The following is a 19,116-nucleotide window of genomic DNA, read 5'->3' as shown; positions in this document are numbered from 1 at the left end:
TAATTTAATTAGGATAGACTGGTCCCAGAATTCCTTGGAAATACAATATTTAGGATGGACTGGTCCCAAAATTATACGAAACAAGGTAAGAATAGTCACATTCGTGGGGTACGGTGATGTTTGCGTCAATTTGAGGGACTTAGGGCACGGACTGGAATGATGTACCTCATTTTTGTAGATCAACATTGGCATTTAACAATGCAGCATAACCACTTAAATAATGAAAAAAGTTAAGTGGATGATTTCGCCTTTCAGCAAATATTTACCGTGTAATTAATATCCTTTACTGCAGTTATCTCACATTAATTTTGGAATAAGTTATACCTATTCCACTATGTGATTAATATTCATTTCTTGTATCAAAATATAACTCCAATGAAGAAATATTTATAAACACTTTCTAAAACTCTTCCATTTTTAGCGATAAGAATTCTGAGTTATACTTCTACAGGTGACCTGACATGAGATAACTCTTATAGTTGATAGGTTGCAATTCTATCATTTATTTTATTATTAATTTCCCCTATTACCTGACCTGATGTGGATTAATTGTTAGATTCTACTCACTTTTCGTAATTTGCATTTATTTCAGGGAGTAGAACGAAAATACCATAACCAATGCCAATTTGACAGCCATCAAAAAAAGTTCAAGTAACAGGCATCTAGGGGCATTTTTGGAACAAGAGGATGCGACCCCTTTTTGGTGATTTGCACGAAGACAGCATTAAAAAGAAAGAAAAAGAACGAAAGGAGAAAAAAATGAAAACCTTCGGCGGTCTGCAAAGGCCGCCGCAATTGGGACAGAGGGCAATAGATAGGAATTGAGATTGCGGGGGATTAGCACTATCTTCTTGTTCTTCTTTAGTTTTTCGTCTTGTAGCGTAGCTTGGGACTTGATTTCCCTTTTAGCTTTTGAGTAGTATCTTTTCCTCCGTATGCCAGAGGAAGCAAAAAACAATCAATTGCCTCCTGTAGCTTGCTTTCCTTATTGAATATACCGAATTGCATTCATTCATTTTCCAACTGATGGCCGCAGCTCTTGCTTCGATTTCCTGTGAGCTTCGTTCATCAAGGATGAACTAATTTCATCACTCTAGTCAAGGAACAGCGGAGGCTTTGGTTCGCCTAAGAATTGTGAGATCGATTTAATTTTATCTTTTTTTTTTATTTATTGGTATTCGCCTATCCCTTGATTCCAGTATTTATGATTATTTAATTAATTGATTGTCTTGAATCTAGATAATTAGTTAACTTGATAATCTATTGTCAATTAGGGCATTAAATCTGTAATTGTTTAATTGCCTTGAAATAGTGATGACTGGCATGATTAGATTTGTGTCAGGGGGATACGCGAGCTAATCTGAAATAACCCTGGTAGTGCGTTATTTGGTTAGAATAGAGCTCTTTTAATAAGTAAGGCAATTGGGGAATTAAATTTCACGGGCGTACCTGAGATTTTTTTTCAATTAGAGTAGTGATTAACGGGCGTACCTTAATCACCGACGCAATAAGGAGGGGTTGACTGTCATCGCTTGTTTGACAGTTATAACTTATTTATTAGTAAATAATTGGAATTGGCTTTGCATCGATGACCAATTAGGTGAACCATTGCTGAAGTTATTTCTTGGCTAGATTCTTAATTATCACTCATTTGATTTTAGTAGATTGTTATTTAATTTTTAGTAGTTTCTTAGATTTTCTTTGTTTGTCATCTTTTGCACAAAAACACCCCCTGGTTACTGTGAATTTGAAAAGAAACAGTTACACCCAATCCCTGTGGATTCGTCCCTACTTACCACTATTTACAAAAATTAACTTTATTTGAGTAGGTTTTTATTATTGCACAGACCCAACACCTGTCAATAGTCTTATTCCATAAGAGTTGTTAAATCCTTATAGGTTATTCATCATCTTTCTATACTTCATGTATATACCAATTTGCTAATGTTGTGAGCATTACCTGTTACAGGAGCAATCATATAACAAATAAAATATAACTGTCCGTACTCAAGATATTATAATAACTTTAAGTCTAAAGATCACTTACACAAATGTCACTTAGAGATTAATCTTTTTGCACTTAAAGGATGTCTCTATGCAGATCAATTTAGTGAACTTAATCATCCTATCAAGCACACATATATTAATTTAGATGTCTCACACATCACAGTAGATGAGGTCTACTACTTCTCATATAGAAGCAACATAGTATATGTTAGTCTAACTGTATTGACAATGCCTTTTTTTGTTATTACTTTAATTAGAGATAATTAAGAGTAAACCTTATCTATAACCTAATGAATCTTACCATCATAATTTTAGGACAAAAAAAATTTAAAAATTTAAAAACTTGATGACAAAGCAATGAGCTAGCATGACATTTAATAAGTAGATGGGTTACATCAACTAAAAGTAACCCCTATCTCCAATAGAACATATATAGGTACTGAATAAGGAAGAGGTGGTACTAATCACGATACTTGTCTGTCAACCCTTAGTTAGGTTTGTGATGGATTGAAAATTTTTAAATGATAGATCATGTTATTACTGTATTTATCACTAATTTTAAGTCCTAAAAGCGTGTCCAAGACACTATTCGATTTTTATTATTTCTTTATGATAATAGCTAAAAATTGATTGAAAATTTGACTTTGTGGATGTAAAATTTTGTATGGTTTGATCAGAAAAGAGAAAGAGGAGAAAATAAAAATAAAATAAAAACAACTTACTTAAAAGATGGATAATTTTGGTTATCTCCCCTGTGGTTATTGATAATTCACTTGCAGCCCCTTAGGTTTTGAATTTCATATGCCTCTCCTGTTTTGAGCTCTAATGTAATAAAAAGCATATAATGTATTTCTAGTTGCATGTCATGAGGTCAAATCTCTGCACCTGTAATTAAATTGATCAAAAGGTGTACAATAGTGCATCCTTTCGTCTAGAGATGGATTTGTTTCCTTCTAACACTTCGTGACCTAGTTAGACCTCTGTTTGGATATTAGAGTGAGATAAGTGTATAGATGTTGCTGATTAACCGGAAAAAAACCACAAGTATATACACTTTCTTTAGGAAAGTTTTGTTTTAAAACAAGTATATTGCATATATTGGTGATCGCTCTCAATAAGGAGAAAGGTTCCTTCACTGTGGGAGACTGTAACACCCATATTTTTTTTATTGTTATATTCAATTTTTATTTTTTGCTCATTAATTAATTGGTAATTTTCTATGGGAAAAAAGTAAAAAAATTGGTAGAGAATGTTAAAAGGTAATTGGGGGTTAAGGAGGAGATAAAATAGGATAAGCTAAAATCCTCAACCCACGTAACCACCATGTAGTGGATGGTTATTAGAAATTTAAAACACTTATCAAAACAATTAAAAGAAATAACATCGTTCCTAATTCTCATTATCTGCCTTCCCTTAGAATAAGAACCATTTGAAAATAGAGAAGAAGAAGAAGACGTCGCCGTCGAATAAGGAGGCAACTAAGCATCTAGACCTATAACTTCTGAACACACGTTAAAACTTTTTCTTTTAACTCTTGTTAATTTCATGAATTATTTTAAAAATTTTATGTATATGTATATATTATGATATGTATATGCCTGTATGAGAAATTTAGGAAGATTCTTGTTCAGATTAGTAGGAATAGTGTGTTAAATTTTAATTATGGGATGAAATAGAGTCTAAACCCATTTCTATGGAAAGTTTGAAAAAAAAAAAAAGAAGAGTTGCATCGTTGCTGAAGCTTCTTCAGCAATGCAAGAAGAAAAAAAAAAAAGAGCAAGACCCTCCTCTCATACCAAGCCAGGCATGAAGGGCGGCCAATGGAAAAAAAATTTCTGTTAAGGGAAAAAATGGGGAAGAAGATGACCCGCTAATTGATGGGTTAATGAACCGGGTCGATCTTGAGGGTCGGATCTGGAAGGAAATGGTTTGGGTCAAGATGTAGTTGGGTATGTGTGGGCTTGTTGAGTTGGATGCTGGGCCAAGTGTGAAGAGGAATCGGACTATGACTAGGAGAAATAAGGAAATGCTTGGGCATAAGGAACTTGGGCCGTTATTATTCAAATCCGAAAAAAAAGTGGCAACTATACTTGGGCCAAAAATATAGTATGGGTTTACTGAATGTTTAATAGATAAATTTTAGATATAACCAACCCATCTTTTATAGATTATCATCGTATTAAACTTCAAAAACTAATCTAAAATAATTTTGGGCTTTAAAGATTTAGTTATTCAAGCTTATGCTTAATTAATTAAGTTTAAAATATTTAGGGTAAATTACATTTACCTCCCTTGAGGTTTGACCAAATAACGAATTAATCCCTAAGATTTGGACAAATAACAAATTACTCTCCCACGTTAAGTTTGTCAGTTATATGGAACAGAAATAGCCAAAAGTCTGAACAACCCTTATTGATTTCCATCAAATTTTAAAGATATAAAAATAGAAATATGTACTTACAATTTTAGCATTTAGGCGGGAAACAATACAAATAGCGACTTTATCACTTTAACAATATGTACTTACAATTTATCTATTTAAGATAAATTAAATATTCAAAAAAAAAATGACCCATAAAGTATGATTAATTATTTATGGCTTTCATCCATTAGATGAGTAAAGTATTGGCTCTTTATGGGCATTTTATTCTGAATAATTTAATTTATGTTAAATACATAAATATTTGTAACTAAAATTGAAAAAGTGTTACATTAATATTTTTACGGAAGGAAAACTTGTAGGTTTTGTATTTAACAAAAATATGAGACTTTGTAGATTTTGAAGTTTAAGGAAGGGATATTTGAAATTTAACGACCGTTATACAACTTTCAAAACAAACAAATTCATTCTAAATTTTGGTTTGGGGTAATTTCGTAAACCAAATTACGGTCACTTTCTGTAAAGTATCACTTTCCCATAAAAGACCAGTTCTTTATGGCTTTCCTCCATTATAAGAACAGTGTACCCATTTTTTCATTAACAAATTTATTTATCGGATAAAATAAAAATAAGTTTTCCAATAAAACACCAGTTCTTTATGACTTTCTTCTATTATAAGAACAGAGTATCACAAATCGAACCTTTTTGCTCGTTAAACTTGGAAAAAAATGGGGAAGTCTTTTTCTTCTCTCTTTTTGTACAGATAAAGGTAGGCAAATCAAACATGATTGGGATGTGAATGACAAAGAATTATAATCCCAATATTATATATATATTTTTAATGAAAAGGGTGTTTTCGAAACTATTATTAATCTTGATGACAGTTGGATACAATAAAGGCAATTTCATCATTCCAAGTTTTCTTTTTCCTGATGTCAAGTAGAATCACTAACGTCTCTTAACAGCAGATGGGTGATTGTTAAATGTCTGGTTATTCAAAGGGATGGACTGTTATTTGTCCAAATCTCCGGGATCGATTCGTTATTTGGTCAAATCTTAAGGGAGGTAAATGTAATTAACACAAATATTTAAGTAGAAGTCTAGGACATTTTAATCTAACATTATTAGATTAATTTATACAATGTAAGATAAGTTTTAGATTTTTAAACAAATGCTTAAAATGATGATGACGATGATAATATAAATATGGATGAAATAAATCAAGGATATAAACGAAAATATAAATATAAATACAAGGCTAAGATAATAATTGTAATGGTAAATAAATATACATTCGTATATACATGAATAATAATAATACATATACATGTGCAAAAATGGAAATAAAACAAAAGATAATAATAACTAATTAACATATATATATATATATATGAATGAAAATAAAATAAAATAGTATTGATAAAGACAATAACAATAATAACAAATAAAATAATAAAAAATATATATAGTAAATAATAGTCAAGATAATAAATATGATTATAAACAATTATTTATGAGTTAGGAAACTTTACATAAGAAAAAAGGGAACTTTCCAAATTAGGAAACTTTCCAAGAATAGAAACTTTCCAATTTATGAAACTTTCCAATTTAGGAAACTCTTCTAGACTTCAGATAATGATCTAGACATGAATCTTAGAGTTGTTTAGAGTTTTGTATATTTATATATCTATAAGAAATATCAACTAATTAGGATACGTATACATTTGATAGGTACGACACAAGTTTAAAAGATCTAAGGTAGTCCCACTTGAGCAGTCAGACAAAGGTAGGTGATACTTACTCTTCTGGGATTTCAAAAAATCAAAGCGAAATTTTTATTACAAATCTTATTTTGATGTGTCAATTTGAAATTTACTTGAGTATTTATGCAAGTTCTATTTTTACTATATAAAGATGCATCATGTGAATTATTTGAAGTATTTTGATATGTTATTATATACAATATGAGTGGTATCTTTTGTGAAATCAAAGACTATGTATGTGACGTGTGAAATGAATTTATGTTAAGTAAAGATCAAAATAGTCATGGAATAGACGGTAGGGGCTATAGTCTTATCTAAAGGTTATGGTAACCTGGTATAGAGTCCGGCCGATTGATAAAGTCAGGGTAGTTTGGTATAGAATCCGACCGATTGACATATATATATATAATGAGACCAATCGATAGTCATGAAATCTATTGGTCGCTCACCTAAAAGGGTTTAATCTCTAGATTGAGTATTCAGAAGTCGGTCATTGCATGTACTTATTATGAGTTGGTATGAAATGATTTATAACTTTATGGTTTTCATGTACGGTTATGAATAAAATGTTTATAAATTGTTGTGTCACTCATTATTACTGACTGTTTTACGAAAAACATTATTGTCAATAATTATACATGTGAATGGTGTGCAAATAATTTGATACATATATATATGTATGTATGTATGTATGTATGTATGTATGTATATGTAAAGGTATGATTGCATGGTCCAACAGAGTGGTAGGCGCTACCTATTGAATGATTTATCGGCCATCCCAATTTTTACTACTTTTGCATATTGTGAAGAGTATGAGTTGGTTTACATCAAAGACCAGAGAATGATTTTTAGTAGGTCTAAGTGGATAGAAAATAGCAGTCTAACTGCTTTTGGCTGTTATTTTATTTAATATCTTTTCCCGTTGTCTCATCTAGAAAATAAATATACGAATTTATTGGATACTCGTAGACTACCTTTTATTTAAGATTTGTACCGCACTATATTTAGTTATGCTATTTACTACTTTCTAAGTTTTAGTCTAATTTAATATTGCCTTGTACTCTTGGGTGGAATTCAAGGATACGGCGAATGTTGCGTGACTGGCACATGCGACTAGGGGCGTGACAGAGACGGTAGCGTATACGATAACGAAACAACAAAAACGAATGCTCACTCTTGTGTGGCGGCGTAACGGTATATAAACGTATTAGAACAAATCACACGTGGCGGCTACTGATAACTATCTAATTGCAAAGATTTCTCTCCTTCACTTTTCCATGTAGAAAAATCTATGTCAAATAATGGCTGCTACTGATAACTCTTTACTTGCAGAGCTTTCTTTCCTTCATTTCCCATGTGGAAAAATTTAGGCTGGTGATCCAAAAATTTTGCTGTTATAAGTACATCCAATCTCTGCAATGAGCAGCAAGTTGCAAGCCTAATCCACTTTTCAGCAAAGCTAAAACAACTAAAAGTGTCGGATCAAGGGCAGCTGAGATGGCTTGTGAAATCGGAAATAGGACCGTCCTAAAATTCTACACCGAGGATGGTGTCGCAGTGGCCCTGGCCAGATAGATTGCCGATCTCTCCGAAAGATTTATCAAAGAAAAAGGTTCTTTGGGTTAAAAACATAAAAGCCCCCTGTGGTATAGCTATTACACATAAAAACCCCTCGTAGTTTCAAATCATGCCTATCGGTACCTCATGGTTTGAAAGAAAGTGCATTTTCGACGGAAATCGTTAATGAAAACGCGATTATGAACCACGCGCTGAAAAAGAGCGTGGTTACTTCGAAAAATGGTTTTTAACTCAAAGTTTGAGCTGATATTCCTCTTGTGCCCTTGACAACTTAATAAAACTTGATTTCCAATCATTTTCGTCGGACTTTGGAGAAACCCAGCTTCTTTGACCGAAGGTTTCTTCAAGCTCTCGTGCCTCAGGAGGAAAATCTGCAGGCTTGTGCCTCCTTAAGTGCAAGTTTCAAAAGGTAAAACCTTTAACCATTTGGAATATCAATAAATTCTTATAATGAGCTCTATATTTTTGTTTGTGTAAATAGTGAAAGGAATAATTAAGAAACCGTACGATGATGTCTTCCTCAAGCTCTCGACCAGGCAGTGGGGGAAACGGAGCTAGAGATCTTCGATACCAGTACAAGATGTGTAATTGTCGAAGGAAGGCGAAACTAAAGATTGTTGAGTCGGAAAAGCCATCAAAGGGAATGTTATATTTTGTGTGTGAAAAAGATGAATGTAGGTTCTTTTCTTGGTGTATTCCCATTTACAGAGATGAACCAGATCGGGAAAATCAGTTTGTGAGCCAACCTGTTGCAGAACATTCCTATGTGGATGGCGTGCTCTCAAAACTGGAAAATTTGGATAATGAGTTCAAGAACTTAAAATTGCTAGTTAGAGGTTGTGTTATGGTATCTGTTTTTTCTATTTTACTGTTGTTGATATCTACCAAATAAGACTGTGGAATTTGGTAGCCAGTTGTATGGAGTTGCTAAAGCTGATCATTTGGCTGTTTCAGCTAGAACCTTGTAATGCTACGCTTTCTTGATGAAGTATAATTCGACTGTTTCAACTGCTTTCAAAATGTTGTAACTTAAAACTTTGAATAGAATACTCATAAGCAGCAAATGTTTTAGAAAAATGAACAGAAAAAATAAAAGAGGCACGAAGTGCCATTATTCGTGCCTTTACAGACAAAATATTTCCAGACGTTCAATAACCTGTAAAATAACTAGTGATCAAAGAGGCACGAAGTGCCATTACAGACAAAAGGTTTAGCACTTGGTGGAAAATTTCTGTAAAATAACCTGGCTGCACAGAGAACTTCATTCAAAAGGTACAACCAAATAGTGGCAACTACTGCCAAGTCAAGTGTACAAAAAATTAGACAAAAGATTTCCAGACATTCTGCAGGCAACCAATAATTCTGCAGGCATCATTACAACCAGACGTAATATTCCAAAATGAAAGTCTAAATACAGATAGGCAAATATTAGGCAAGTAATTAAGGCTGGACAGCTTTTGCTCTCTTTGGCCTTAACTTCTGCAGGACATCAGTAACAGTACGAGCCAGAGCTCTTTTTGTTGGTGCAGTGGTGTCATCAGCCCTGCTACACCCTTGGTTTGTACCAGCTACAGACTGAAATTAAAACAAAAAGACAATTTAGAAATGTCCCACTGAACTGATAAGTCTTTCAACCAGTGAATGTTATGGAAGGAGTGTACACCTTCCGAGCCTTAGTGCTTGTCTTTGTAGTAGTCCCGGTTGCAGCAGCCTCTTCAGTAAATGACTGTGGTTCAGTAGATGACTCAACAATTGGCTGTGATTGCATGGAAGCTGTAACACTTGCTTCAGGTGCCTACAAAGAGCATTTAACATTAGTAATAATAAATACAAATGCTGTAACAATGCCATTTAAGTGTACAATGAAAGATTACCTTGTAAAATTTGGAGTTAGGGTGAATGGGATTCTTGCACGTCCGTGAGTTATGATTTGGTTGAAAACACCTCTTGCAATGCACAGATAGACCCTTTCTAGTAGATATTTGCCCCTTCTTAGGCTCATCTTGTGCTCTTTGACGCATCTTCTTTGGTCTGCCAGGCATTCTCCTAACTGCAGGGGGGTTTAAGCCCTCTTGTTCACATGTTATCCAGTAGGTATCACTTGGAACAGGTGTGATAGTGTGTGCATATGTCTTCAGATATTCTACTCTAATGTAGCAAGCATGAACATAATCGTTTATAGGTAATCTACACACTCCTATTGCAGCACATGCATGGGCACAAGGATAACCTGTTAGTTGAAAATAACCACAGGTACAAGTCCATTCATGCAAATCAACCACCACACATTTTCTCGGACCACAATCTATCTCATATTTCTGATGTCCGTCCCATGTCGCAACAAATGTCCGGCTCAACCTTTGATTCTTATCAATCTTTTCTGCTATATTTGGACAGATTTGTCCATGAAACTTTTGCATTCCAGATCTTTTTGTTTGAATTCTATGCATCAGCTTCCTCCTTATCCATTCAAGCATCCCAATGATTGGTAACTCTCTTGCTTCTAATATATAATTGTTGAATGACTCATTTAGGTTGTTCACTAGAATGTCACACTTACTACTTCCTCTAAAATGTGATCTACTCCACAGAGTTGGTGGAATCCGGTTCAGCCATTCAGCAGCTTCTTTGTTTGCCTTTTCCAAGTCATTCATTGCCACCTTCCATTCCTTTTCATTGCCAACACTTGCAGCAGCCCAGAACATGTCTTTCATTTCCTTTCCTTTGAACTTTTGGTTGAAATTTTGGTACATATGTCTCAAGCAGAATCTATGTTCCGAATCTGGAAAAAGTTCATTCACAGCATGTACTAGCCCTTTCTGTCTATCTGAGATAAATGTCCAAGGAATGTTATCCTTTCCCATGCCCAAATCAGCCATTAACAACTCCAAAAACCATTTCCAGGAGTCATACCTCTCTACCTCAACCACTGCAACTGCTATTGGCACCATGTTGTCGTTGCCATCTCTCCCAAGAGCAGACAGTAATTGGCCACCAAATGCTGTTTTAAGAAAACAGTCATCTAGACCAATTATTGGTCTACAACCATCAAGAAAACCCTGCTTGCATGCATGCAAGCAATAATATAATCTTTCAAATGTCCCATTTGAACCTTCAGTTGGTCTGTCCATCTGAATCTTGATAGTACTTCCAGGATTTGTGTCTCGGACTGTCGCTGCATAACTCCAAAGTTTCTGATACTGCTCCATGTCCGTACCAAGCATCAGATCCTTTGCCTTACGCTTAGCTCTGCCGACCTTAGCAATTGAAACATTGATCATTAAGTCTCTCCTGATGTCATTCTTCAGCCCCATCAAATCACCTCTTGGATTATCCCTGATCTTATCTTGATACTTGATGCTCAAATATGCAGCTGTTGCATGCTTGTTTTGATACTCTCGAGCACACACATGCTCACCCTTCAATGACTTTATTTGAAAGGTTGATTCAAATTGAATTGGTGTTGCACGAATCCTCCATGTACAGCCTTTCGCACACTTGGCAATAATTTTCTTGGAGTAGTTTTTCACCCAAGTAACTTCATATCCTTCTCTGACTAGCCATTCACGCAACACAAATCTGAACACTCTGAAATTAGTAAACTTCTGCCCCACTTTCAGCTCAAAGTTTGGCTTCTTAAACTCAACTTCAGGATTAAAGTCAAGGCAATCATCATCTTCTCTACCATCACATCTTTTTGCATCCAGCAAGTCCTCATCCGAAATCACTGGTTCCTGCCAATTCTCTTCAACGACATCATCATTCACTTCTTGTTGTATGCCTGCTCTCAAATCTGGATCTCCAACTGTTGAAGGGTCTTTTTCAGTTCTAACAGCTTCATCTTCTGATGGAATTTGTGATGGTATTTGAGTTGAAATAGTTGGTGGAATTTTCTGAATCACATCAGGCCCTTTTGATTGCTTGGTTTTACTTGTCTTTTTCTTCCTTGCATCCGCACTTTTAGCAGCACTTTTTTCATCTTTATTCTCAGCAAATGAGAATACGTGCAGAGGGAGTCTTGCTGAAACAGTGGCCCCATCAGCTTTGTCCTTGTCTCCATCAGCTTTTTGGTTGTTGCCTCCACTAGTTATATTGGTCTGGTTGTTGTCTCCTGCGGCATCTTTCTTGAGTGCAAATATGTCCTCATCTTCTATTGTTTCCAACCCCTCTTTTAACCATTCTGGCTCTTCATTATCATCAGTACTTGTATCTGTCCCTGTAGTAACTATAGCTACCCCACCATCCTTTGTATCACTGCCTTTCTTTTTTATTGTTGTGTTGCTGGATGTTTCCTTTGTAGATGTACCATCATTGACCCCACCATCTTCAGGCTCTTTTTCAAATGGTTCATCCCCACTACAAGCATAAATTAGTCTTTCTGGTGTCCCCTCATATGCCAAATTCATCAATTTAATATCATCATTGTTTCTAATTGGATGTAGGCCACCATCCAAATCAACAAAGGGGGCACAAAACCAAAACGTTACTCTCGTTGCTCCTTCATCTACTTTCTTAAACATTCTGCACAAACTCACTATGTCTACCTTATCTTCAACTCTTTCTTTGAAAATGGCCATGTGGGTTCCCGTGTAGTGGAGCCTTGGTTTTTCTTTGAATTTTCCACCAAAGTACACCTTTATGTCTACTTTATCCTTGCTGTTCTCCTTTGCTATTGCATGACAAACAATAAAGTACTCATTTTTCAGTAATTTATCTTTCACAATTATACAAAAAGCTAACATAATACAACAGATCCAGAACAAATAATTCATTATACATGAGATGGGGGACCACATTTGACTACAACATGTTTTCATTAACTCCTGAAAACTGATAACGATACAAATTTGGACAGATTCAGTCTTCTGCCAACTACTCTAATTCGATAGTACAACAGATTCAAAGACGAACAACTTAGTTGACTGAGATTCAAAGACAATCACATATTCAGATTCAGCAACTAAGAATGTCCGCTAACAACTCCAGATTATAAGGCTTTTCTTTTTCGTAGTCAACCAAACACAATATCCTAACAAATTTGCCAATTGATAATCAAAATAGCAAATGTAGGGCATACTTCGAAAACCTTAAATTCTCGAAAACCTTAAATTCATTAACAACATTAATATATATATCAAAAACCTTATTTTTGTTAAATAATGACCTTAAAATGTAGTATGAAACCAGTAAATCACAATAAAAATCCCAAACTACCCCAAACCCCAAATCGAAATAGATGAGGGACGGCATACAAACCCATTTTTCTTCGATTTTTTCAGCAAATCTTCACTTCCTTGTAGTTCCTGTCGCTGTCGGAGTTTGATTGCTATAACAATCGGGAATTTGGCTGATAATTGTCTCTCTCTCTCTCTCTAGGGCTTTTTCTTTGTTTCTCTCTTCGATCGTTCTGTCTCAGCAAACTGACTAATTCCTTCAGCAATTTTTCGCTTATATCGTTAGGGCATTTATGTCTTTTCACTGACCTCCGTTTTCATTAACGATTTCCGTCGAAAATGCACTTTCTTTCAAACCATGGGGTACCGATAGGCATGATTTGAAACTACGAGGGGTTTTTATGTGTAATAGCTATACCACAGGGGGCTTTTATGTTTTTAACCCAGGTTCTTTCAATGTGGTCCTCTCAGGAGGCAGCCTCATCGATACTATGAGGCAAATCAACAGTACGAAAGAATCATTTAAATCTGTCAAAGCATGCCAGCAAGAAATTAATGTTACCTTCTTTCGTGTTTAATAGAGTACAGTTTTTACATATTGATTGCCTGATTAATTTTAATATCAATACAACAGGTATCTAACTCGGGCCCCTTACAAGGAATCAGTGGATTGGCCAAAATGGAGCATATTTTGGTTGGATGAGAGGGTGGTTCCTCTGGACAGCAAGGATAGCAATTACAAACTTGCCTGGGATGGACTACTTAAATACGTAACATCTTATTAAATTTCCTCCGCAATATACATGCATAGTAATTTTGAAAAGAAAGTAATTAGTCATTATTTTTGCATAGGATACCAAAAAATCTATTTTTTTTATCTAGTACTAAATGGTACTGAAGAACCTTTTTTTTTAATTTTTTTTTAGTAGGAGAGGAATGAAACTTAAGAAATGAGGGGTAGAGGGATTTGAATTCAGAACTTTTAATTCCTTAATTTGCAACTGATACTAAACAATATCAAATGTTAAGGTAGTTATGTTTACCATCAATCTTAGTAGTATCACAAGCAAGTTAAATTTGAATGTTACAAATATGTATATAAAACTTTATATCAATCTTTACTTATATCGCTTGGATTTTAAAGATTCTAGAAAGTGTCTGAAAATTAGGGCTAGAAATACCCTATACTATAGGGTAAGGATATACAATTACCATATATAGACTCAGGAATTATTGGTTAAGAGTAGTTTCTAAGCTTTGAAAATTAGGTCCATAACATTCATATCTTCATATGACAACATTGACACTATTCTTCCGTTGTTTTTTCGTTTCCGCATATCTTCATGTATTAATTCAGGTAACCATTCCAAATAATCAAATTTATGCTATCAACGACAAGCTGTCACCTGAGGGTGCAGCAGAAGATTACGAGGCTCGTCTCCGGGATTTGGTCGACAGAAGGATCCTACCATTGTCAGATGCTAGTGGTTTCCCCAGTTTCGATCTCATGCTCGTCGGCATGGGACCGGACGGCCATGTGGCTTCTCTATTCCCTAATCGTCCTCAGCGATACGAGAAGAAGCGCTGGGTAACCTATATTACAGACTCCCCAAAGCCACCTCCACCAAGAATCACTTTAACCTTCCCGGTGATCAATTCTTCGTCAGAGATTGCAATGGTGGTAACTGGGGCTGATTTAGCCGGTGCCGTGAAAGACGTCCTGGAGAATCCCGACTCAGATTTGCCCGCTTCTGAAGTTTCTGCACAGGGGCTTCTCACCTGGTTTTTGGACAATGATGCTGCTTCACAACTTTGAAGCATCAGCTGGCGCATCCTTTATCCATCTTTTACTTCAAAGCATTATGTAATATTAATTATGGTTCTACTGCCATTTATGCCGTCCATCATTTTTCTTTAATAATTGTATCCAGTAATCTAGTATTGATTCTGGTCTATCATAGGCTGCAACGACTTTTGGGATTATCCCTATTTCTGCAGTGCAATTCTTAATAAGATAAGACTCTACGGCTTCAAACGCTATCTATGTTTTACCTGCGTCAAAGGTGAGATCTTATGACAAAGTTTCTTGGGAAGTTTTTCATGCTTGCTGATGATAGTATGATTTTGTTTACTCGTACACTTTGGACATATTTGCGGTTCTCTCGATGTGCTAAGTGATAGGAAAAGAATGAACTGCGCATTTCACACGAAGGATAACAGATCATTGGCGTAATATTGGTTTGCCTTTTATGTGACTCTAAAACAATGTGTCTTCTACGTAATTATCTAAATGTCTGTTTGTTGTGAATTTCTATTTGAAGTAAAAACACAAAAATAGGAAAACGAAATCAAGAAAATTACATATCACACTTAAAAATGGCACTGCAGGTTATTTATTCACATGCTTTATCATTGGGAACACTTGACACCTACTCGAAAGAAGAGGATTTAGGGAAAGGGCAAAGTTCTCCAATATTAGTTAAAGTTGACTCCAGAGTTGTTATTCAAGCTTCAGCTTCAGCTTCAGCTTCAGCTGGTAGGACTCTTGAAGCTTCCATATGTTATTTGTACTTCCACTATCCCATTTTTATTTTGATAAGACCAAATTAATTACCCCTTTCTAATTTCTTCTCCTTGCCTATAAGTTAACTTTATTAGATTTTCTCTTACATTCTAAAACCAATTAATTATTCCATTACACACTAAAATTGTCACTAACATGCATTATGTATTTTTCTACAAAACTTCATGAAATTATATGATGCCAAAGATCAATTTAGCAATGTAATATGAACAGATTCCAAACTTCAATTCCAAAATAAATAAATAAATCCCAAACTTCAAATATGACCAAAAACTGAGTATAACTACAATCTCTCATAAATAAGACACTAATATTTCAAAAAATCTACTACGAATAGCTCATATAGCAGCCATAGAGGGAGTGAAGCTTTCTGATATATTTCAACAAAAGCATAACAACATCTAGTATCCAAATGATGCAATGGAACCTCAATTGTGCTCATAAAAAATCTGCAAATTTGAAATTGAAATAAGAATATGAAAATAAATTTAAAAAATAGTTACGTAGATTAAAAAAAGAAAAGCAAAAGTTAAATTTTTGTATCTTTTGGACACGCACGACAATTGTGCCCAATTCCTTGCATGTGAACACAAGATAGGGTAGGAAAAGAAATTACGGTAGGGTTAATATGGTCTCATTAAGATGAAAATGGAATAGTGGGAGTGCAAATAACATAAGAGAAGTGCAAATAACATTACCCTAATATATAAATTATGCCAATTATATTGGTTAACATGTCAAATCGTTTATATGTTGTTCGCATTTTACTATATTATTTGGTGCCTTCAAAAGATATCTAAATGTTAATGGTTGAGACTTCAAACAATTTTAAAGATCCAATGTCCTTAAGAGCATGAGTAGTTTCTATGGCTTCACAATAAATTTTTCAAAAGTAAGGAGTTATGAATAAATTTCGATAAGATTTAACAATTTAAGAATGAATAATATTAAGTTTAATAATGGTGATTAGGTCTCAATAGTTATTGAAGTCCAAAAGTCAACGTGCCCATGCATGCTTAGGGTGTTTGTGTGCAGTGGTGACGCTGGAGGTTGAGGTGAAGGGAGCGCTTTTACGTTCTTGTAAAAAGCTGGGGAAGGAAGTCTAACATTTAAAAGGATGTAATTGGGAGCTTTTATTATCTTAAGGGGATATAAAATGATTTCTAAAATCTTAGGAGGGTCGAAGTCTAAGGGCCTGTTTAATAACTCTATTTAGTGCTGAAAATTAACTCATTCAGAACTTTTTCAATTTAGCATGTTTGATGATAGAATTGTCTTACAACTTAATGTATTAAGTATTGCTTAAGTTGTGTTTAAAATTTTTAGTGAATCTTCTAAATTGACTATATATAGTATATCTCTGATACACATAACACACTCTCATATTGTTATTGCATATGGTACATGTTTTTTTTTTTTTTAATGTTCAACACACACATAGACACACACGCGCACACACTCTTTTACACACAAAATACACAACTTAAACACCATTTTTAAATTATTTTATTATTCTCTCTCTCTCTCTCTCTCTCTGACATGCATATTTTTCTCTTTCTCCAAATACACAATAAATGCAAATTTTTTTAAAACATATAATCATAATATTTGTGCGATATTTTAATTCAGTATTATGATTCAATTGGCTATCAAATATATATAATTTAAATAATTTAGCAACTTATACTTTCAGCACTTAATTTTTAGAATTCAGAATTCAGATTTCATACTTCAACTTTATCAAACAAACCCAAGTTTTACAAAGATATACACGAAAGAACTTTTATCTTTTAAGGGGATGTAGAAAATTTTGAGTTAATTTGTGTGTACATGCAGGAGAGAGAGAGGCTTACATGAAACAATCACAACCAAAGTAAATAGTATCAGCTTTTGTCCCATTTCTTCTTAATGCTGCATTTTCGAGCTGTAATTGACTGGCTAGAGATCTCCTGAGGAAGTTCGATGGTTTAGATCTCATTTCAGAGACCGATATATAGAGAAAATTCTTAATTTGTGATGAAAAACAAAAGTTATACTACAAAGGGGGTGATTAGTGAAGTAGCTTCCACAAATGTGATCTTCGCATTTGTGAAATGCGAGTTCAGGTACCTCGCATTTCACAAATGCGAGGTAGGTGCTTTTAAAAAAAAAGAAAAACAAGCTACGGTTCTTCAGTTGGGAGCTCAAGAGATCGCATTTACAAAATGCGAGCTTATTTCCTCGCATTTCAGAAATGCGAAGTACTCAAGCTTTTTTGACCGAAAATTGGATTCTGACCGCAATTGTCTAAACTCAAGCTTCAGCCATTTCAGCCTCCAAGACACGCTTCGGTTTCCCGCTTCAGCTCAATTTCGAATCTAATTTCTTAGCTGCTACCCATCAATTCATCGCAGCTGGGTTTTGTTTGTCTTAGTTTGTCCGTCTATTTTCGTTTCATCTTCGCCGCTTCACCACACAGCTCGCCGCCGCTGCATTTCTAAGCTGCTACCCAGCTCAGATTATACCAGGTTTGTTTATCCTTGTTCCATTTTTTTGTTTAAGTTATGTCGTTGTTGATTATTGGTTTTTGGTTGCCCTTCCATCCCCACTTGCCTCTGTATAATGAATATGTAGTGCTGTAATTTTTAAGCGTATGATCCGAGCTCGAATCTATAAAACCCAGAAGGATCCGACCTCGGATCGTTTGAAAAGCCAAAAATTAAAACAGGGGATCCGAGCTTGGATCCGACAAGTTCGTGTTGTATCCGAGACCTCGGATAAACTTCTGTTATAGTTGATCCGAACCATGTCGGATCCGAGGACTTTATGATCAGATACGACCTCGGATCTATTTAGGTGTTGGTACTAAACAGCTAAATTCCAGTACTTCACTGCTAAATTGCACCAAAGGCCTAAGTAAAAGCCTTTTTCTTTTGGTATTATCTGAAAACTGGAGTATAGTAAAAAAAAAAAAAGCCCTCGGTCTTGAAGTTCGACAGCCTATCTAATGGTCCCTTCTGTCACTTAATTCAGTAATTGAACCATGCCATTGTGGAGTTGTTTTATAATCTGATATTGAAGCATGTAGAAAGTTTCCCTTGCTTCAAGTACTTTTATTTGGTTCATTGGGACGATATTTTGACACGATTGGTTACTTGGTGAAGTGAAGTGAGAATTTGACAGAATCTTCCAAAACATGTTTTTCAGTTGTTGAACACATCTTCTTGTTTGTCTTGCTAGGTTAGTATAACAGGGTAACATAGATATAATAAGCATGACTCGTTCAATAATAATCTCCCTTGTCGGAATAATAATAAATGCTTGAACACCTCCCTTGTCAGAATGGGACACCAAAGTAACCCCCTTGCGTGGACATTTTTTTATTTTCTATAAGTATGTTTTCTATACCTATGTTATCTAGTTTACCAAGGGTTAAATTCTTTGAATTTAGGTGAATAGATCCAAAAAGGTATATCGGAACAAGCAAGATCTACGGGAACGAGGTGGTTCATTTGAACAAATCCCTCATTGCACCCCAGATCCTCTGCTCCAGTACCTTATGTTGGGTCTGTGTGAACTCCATCATATTCATATAGGTGCACATCGAGTTTTCGAAATAAGCCAGGAGACTTGAAGAGGCTTTGATTGGTA

The 19,116-nt window shown here is 34.8% G+C and overlaps 1 protein-coding gene and 1 long non-coding RNA gene across 3 annotated transcripts; both read left to right on the top strand.

Moving 5' to 3' along the window:
• The first annotated feature begins 704 nt into the window (after positions 1 to 704).
• LOC140012516 (uncharacterized) lies at positions 705 to 8,515 on the top strand. 2 transcript variants are annotated; one of them, XR_011819673.1, is made up of 4 exons: positions 705 to 1,134; positions 6,119 to 6,173; positions 7,230 to 8,137; positions 8,210 to 8,515. It is a non-coding gene; the product is annotated as an uncharacterized lncRNA (long non-coding RNA). The 2 variants fall into 2 exon arrangements; XR_011819674.1 differs by lacking the exon at positions 6,119 to 6,173.
• A 4,745-nt stretch (positions 8,516 to 13,260) lies between these two features.
• LOC113702921 (probable 6-phosphogluconolactonase 4, chloroplastic) lies at positions 13,261 to 14,942 on the top strand. Its single transcript, XM_072061097.1, has 4 exons — positions 13,261 to 13,265; positions 13,374 to 13,409; positions 13,537 to 13,672; positions 14,260 to 14,942. The coding sequence occupies exons 1-4, from the start codon at positions 13,261 to 13,263 to the stop codon at positions 14,716 to 14,718; spliced, it is 636 nt and encodes a 211-aa protein (XP_071917198.1). The 3' UTR covers positions 14,719 to 14,942.
• The last annotated feature ends 4,174 nt before the right edge of the window (positions 14,943 to 19,116 follow it).

The sequence above is a fragment of the Coffea arabica genome, chromosome 8e (genome assembly GCF_036785885.1).
Source record: "Coffea arabica cultivar ET-39 chromosome 8e, Coffea Arabica ET-39 HiFi, whole genome shotgun sequence".
NCBI classification, from domain to species: Eukaryota; Viridiplantae; Streptophyta; class Magnoliopsida; order Gentianales; family Rubiaceae; genus Coffea; species Coffea arabica.
The sequence above is the reverse complement of the archived record's forward strand: the minus strand, read 5'-3'. Positions and strand labels throughout refer to the sequence as shown.

Coding starts and splice junctions, on each gene's coding strand:
- LOC113702921 (XM_072061097.1), top strand. Junction 13,410..13,536: donor TACTATGAGGCAAATCAACA/GTACGAAAGAAT, acceptor TCAATACAACAG/GTATCTAACTCGGGCCCCTT. Junction 13,673..14,259: donor GGGATGGACTACTTAAATAC/GTAACATCTTAT, acceptor GTATTAATTCAG/GTAACCATTCCAAATAATCA.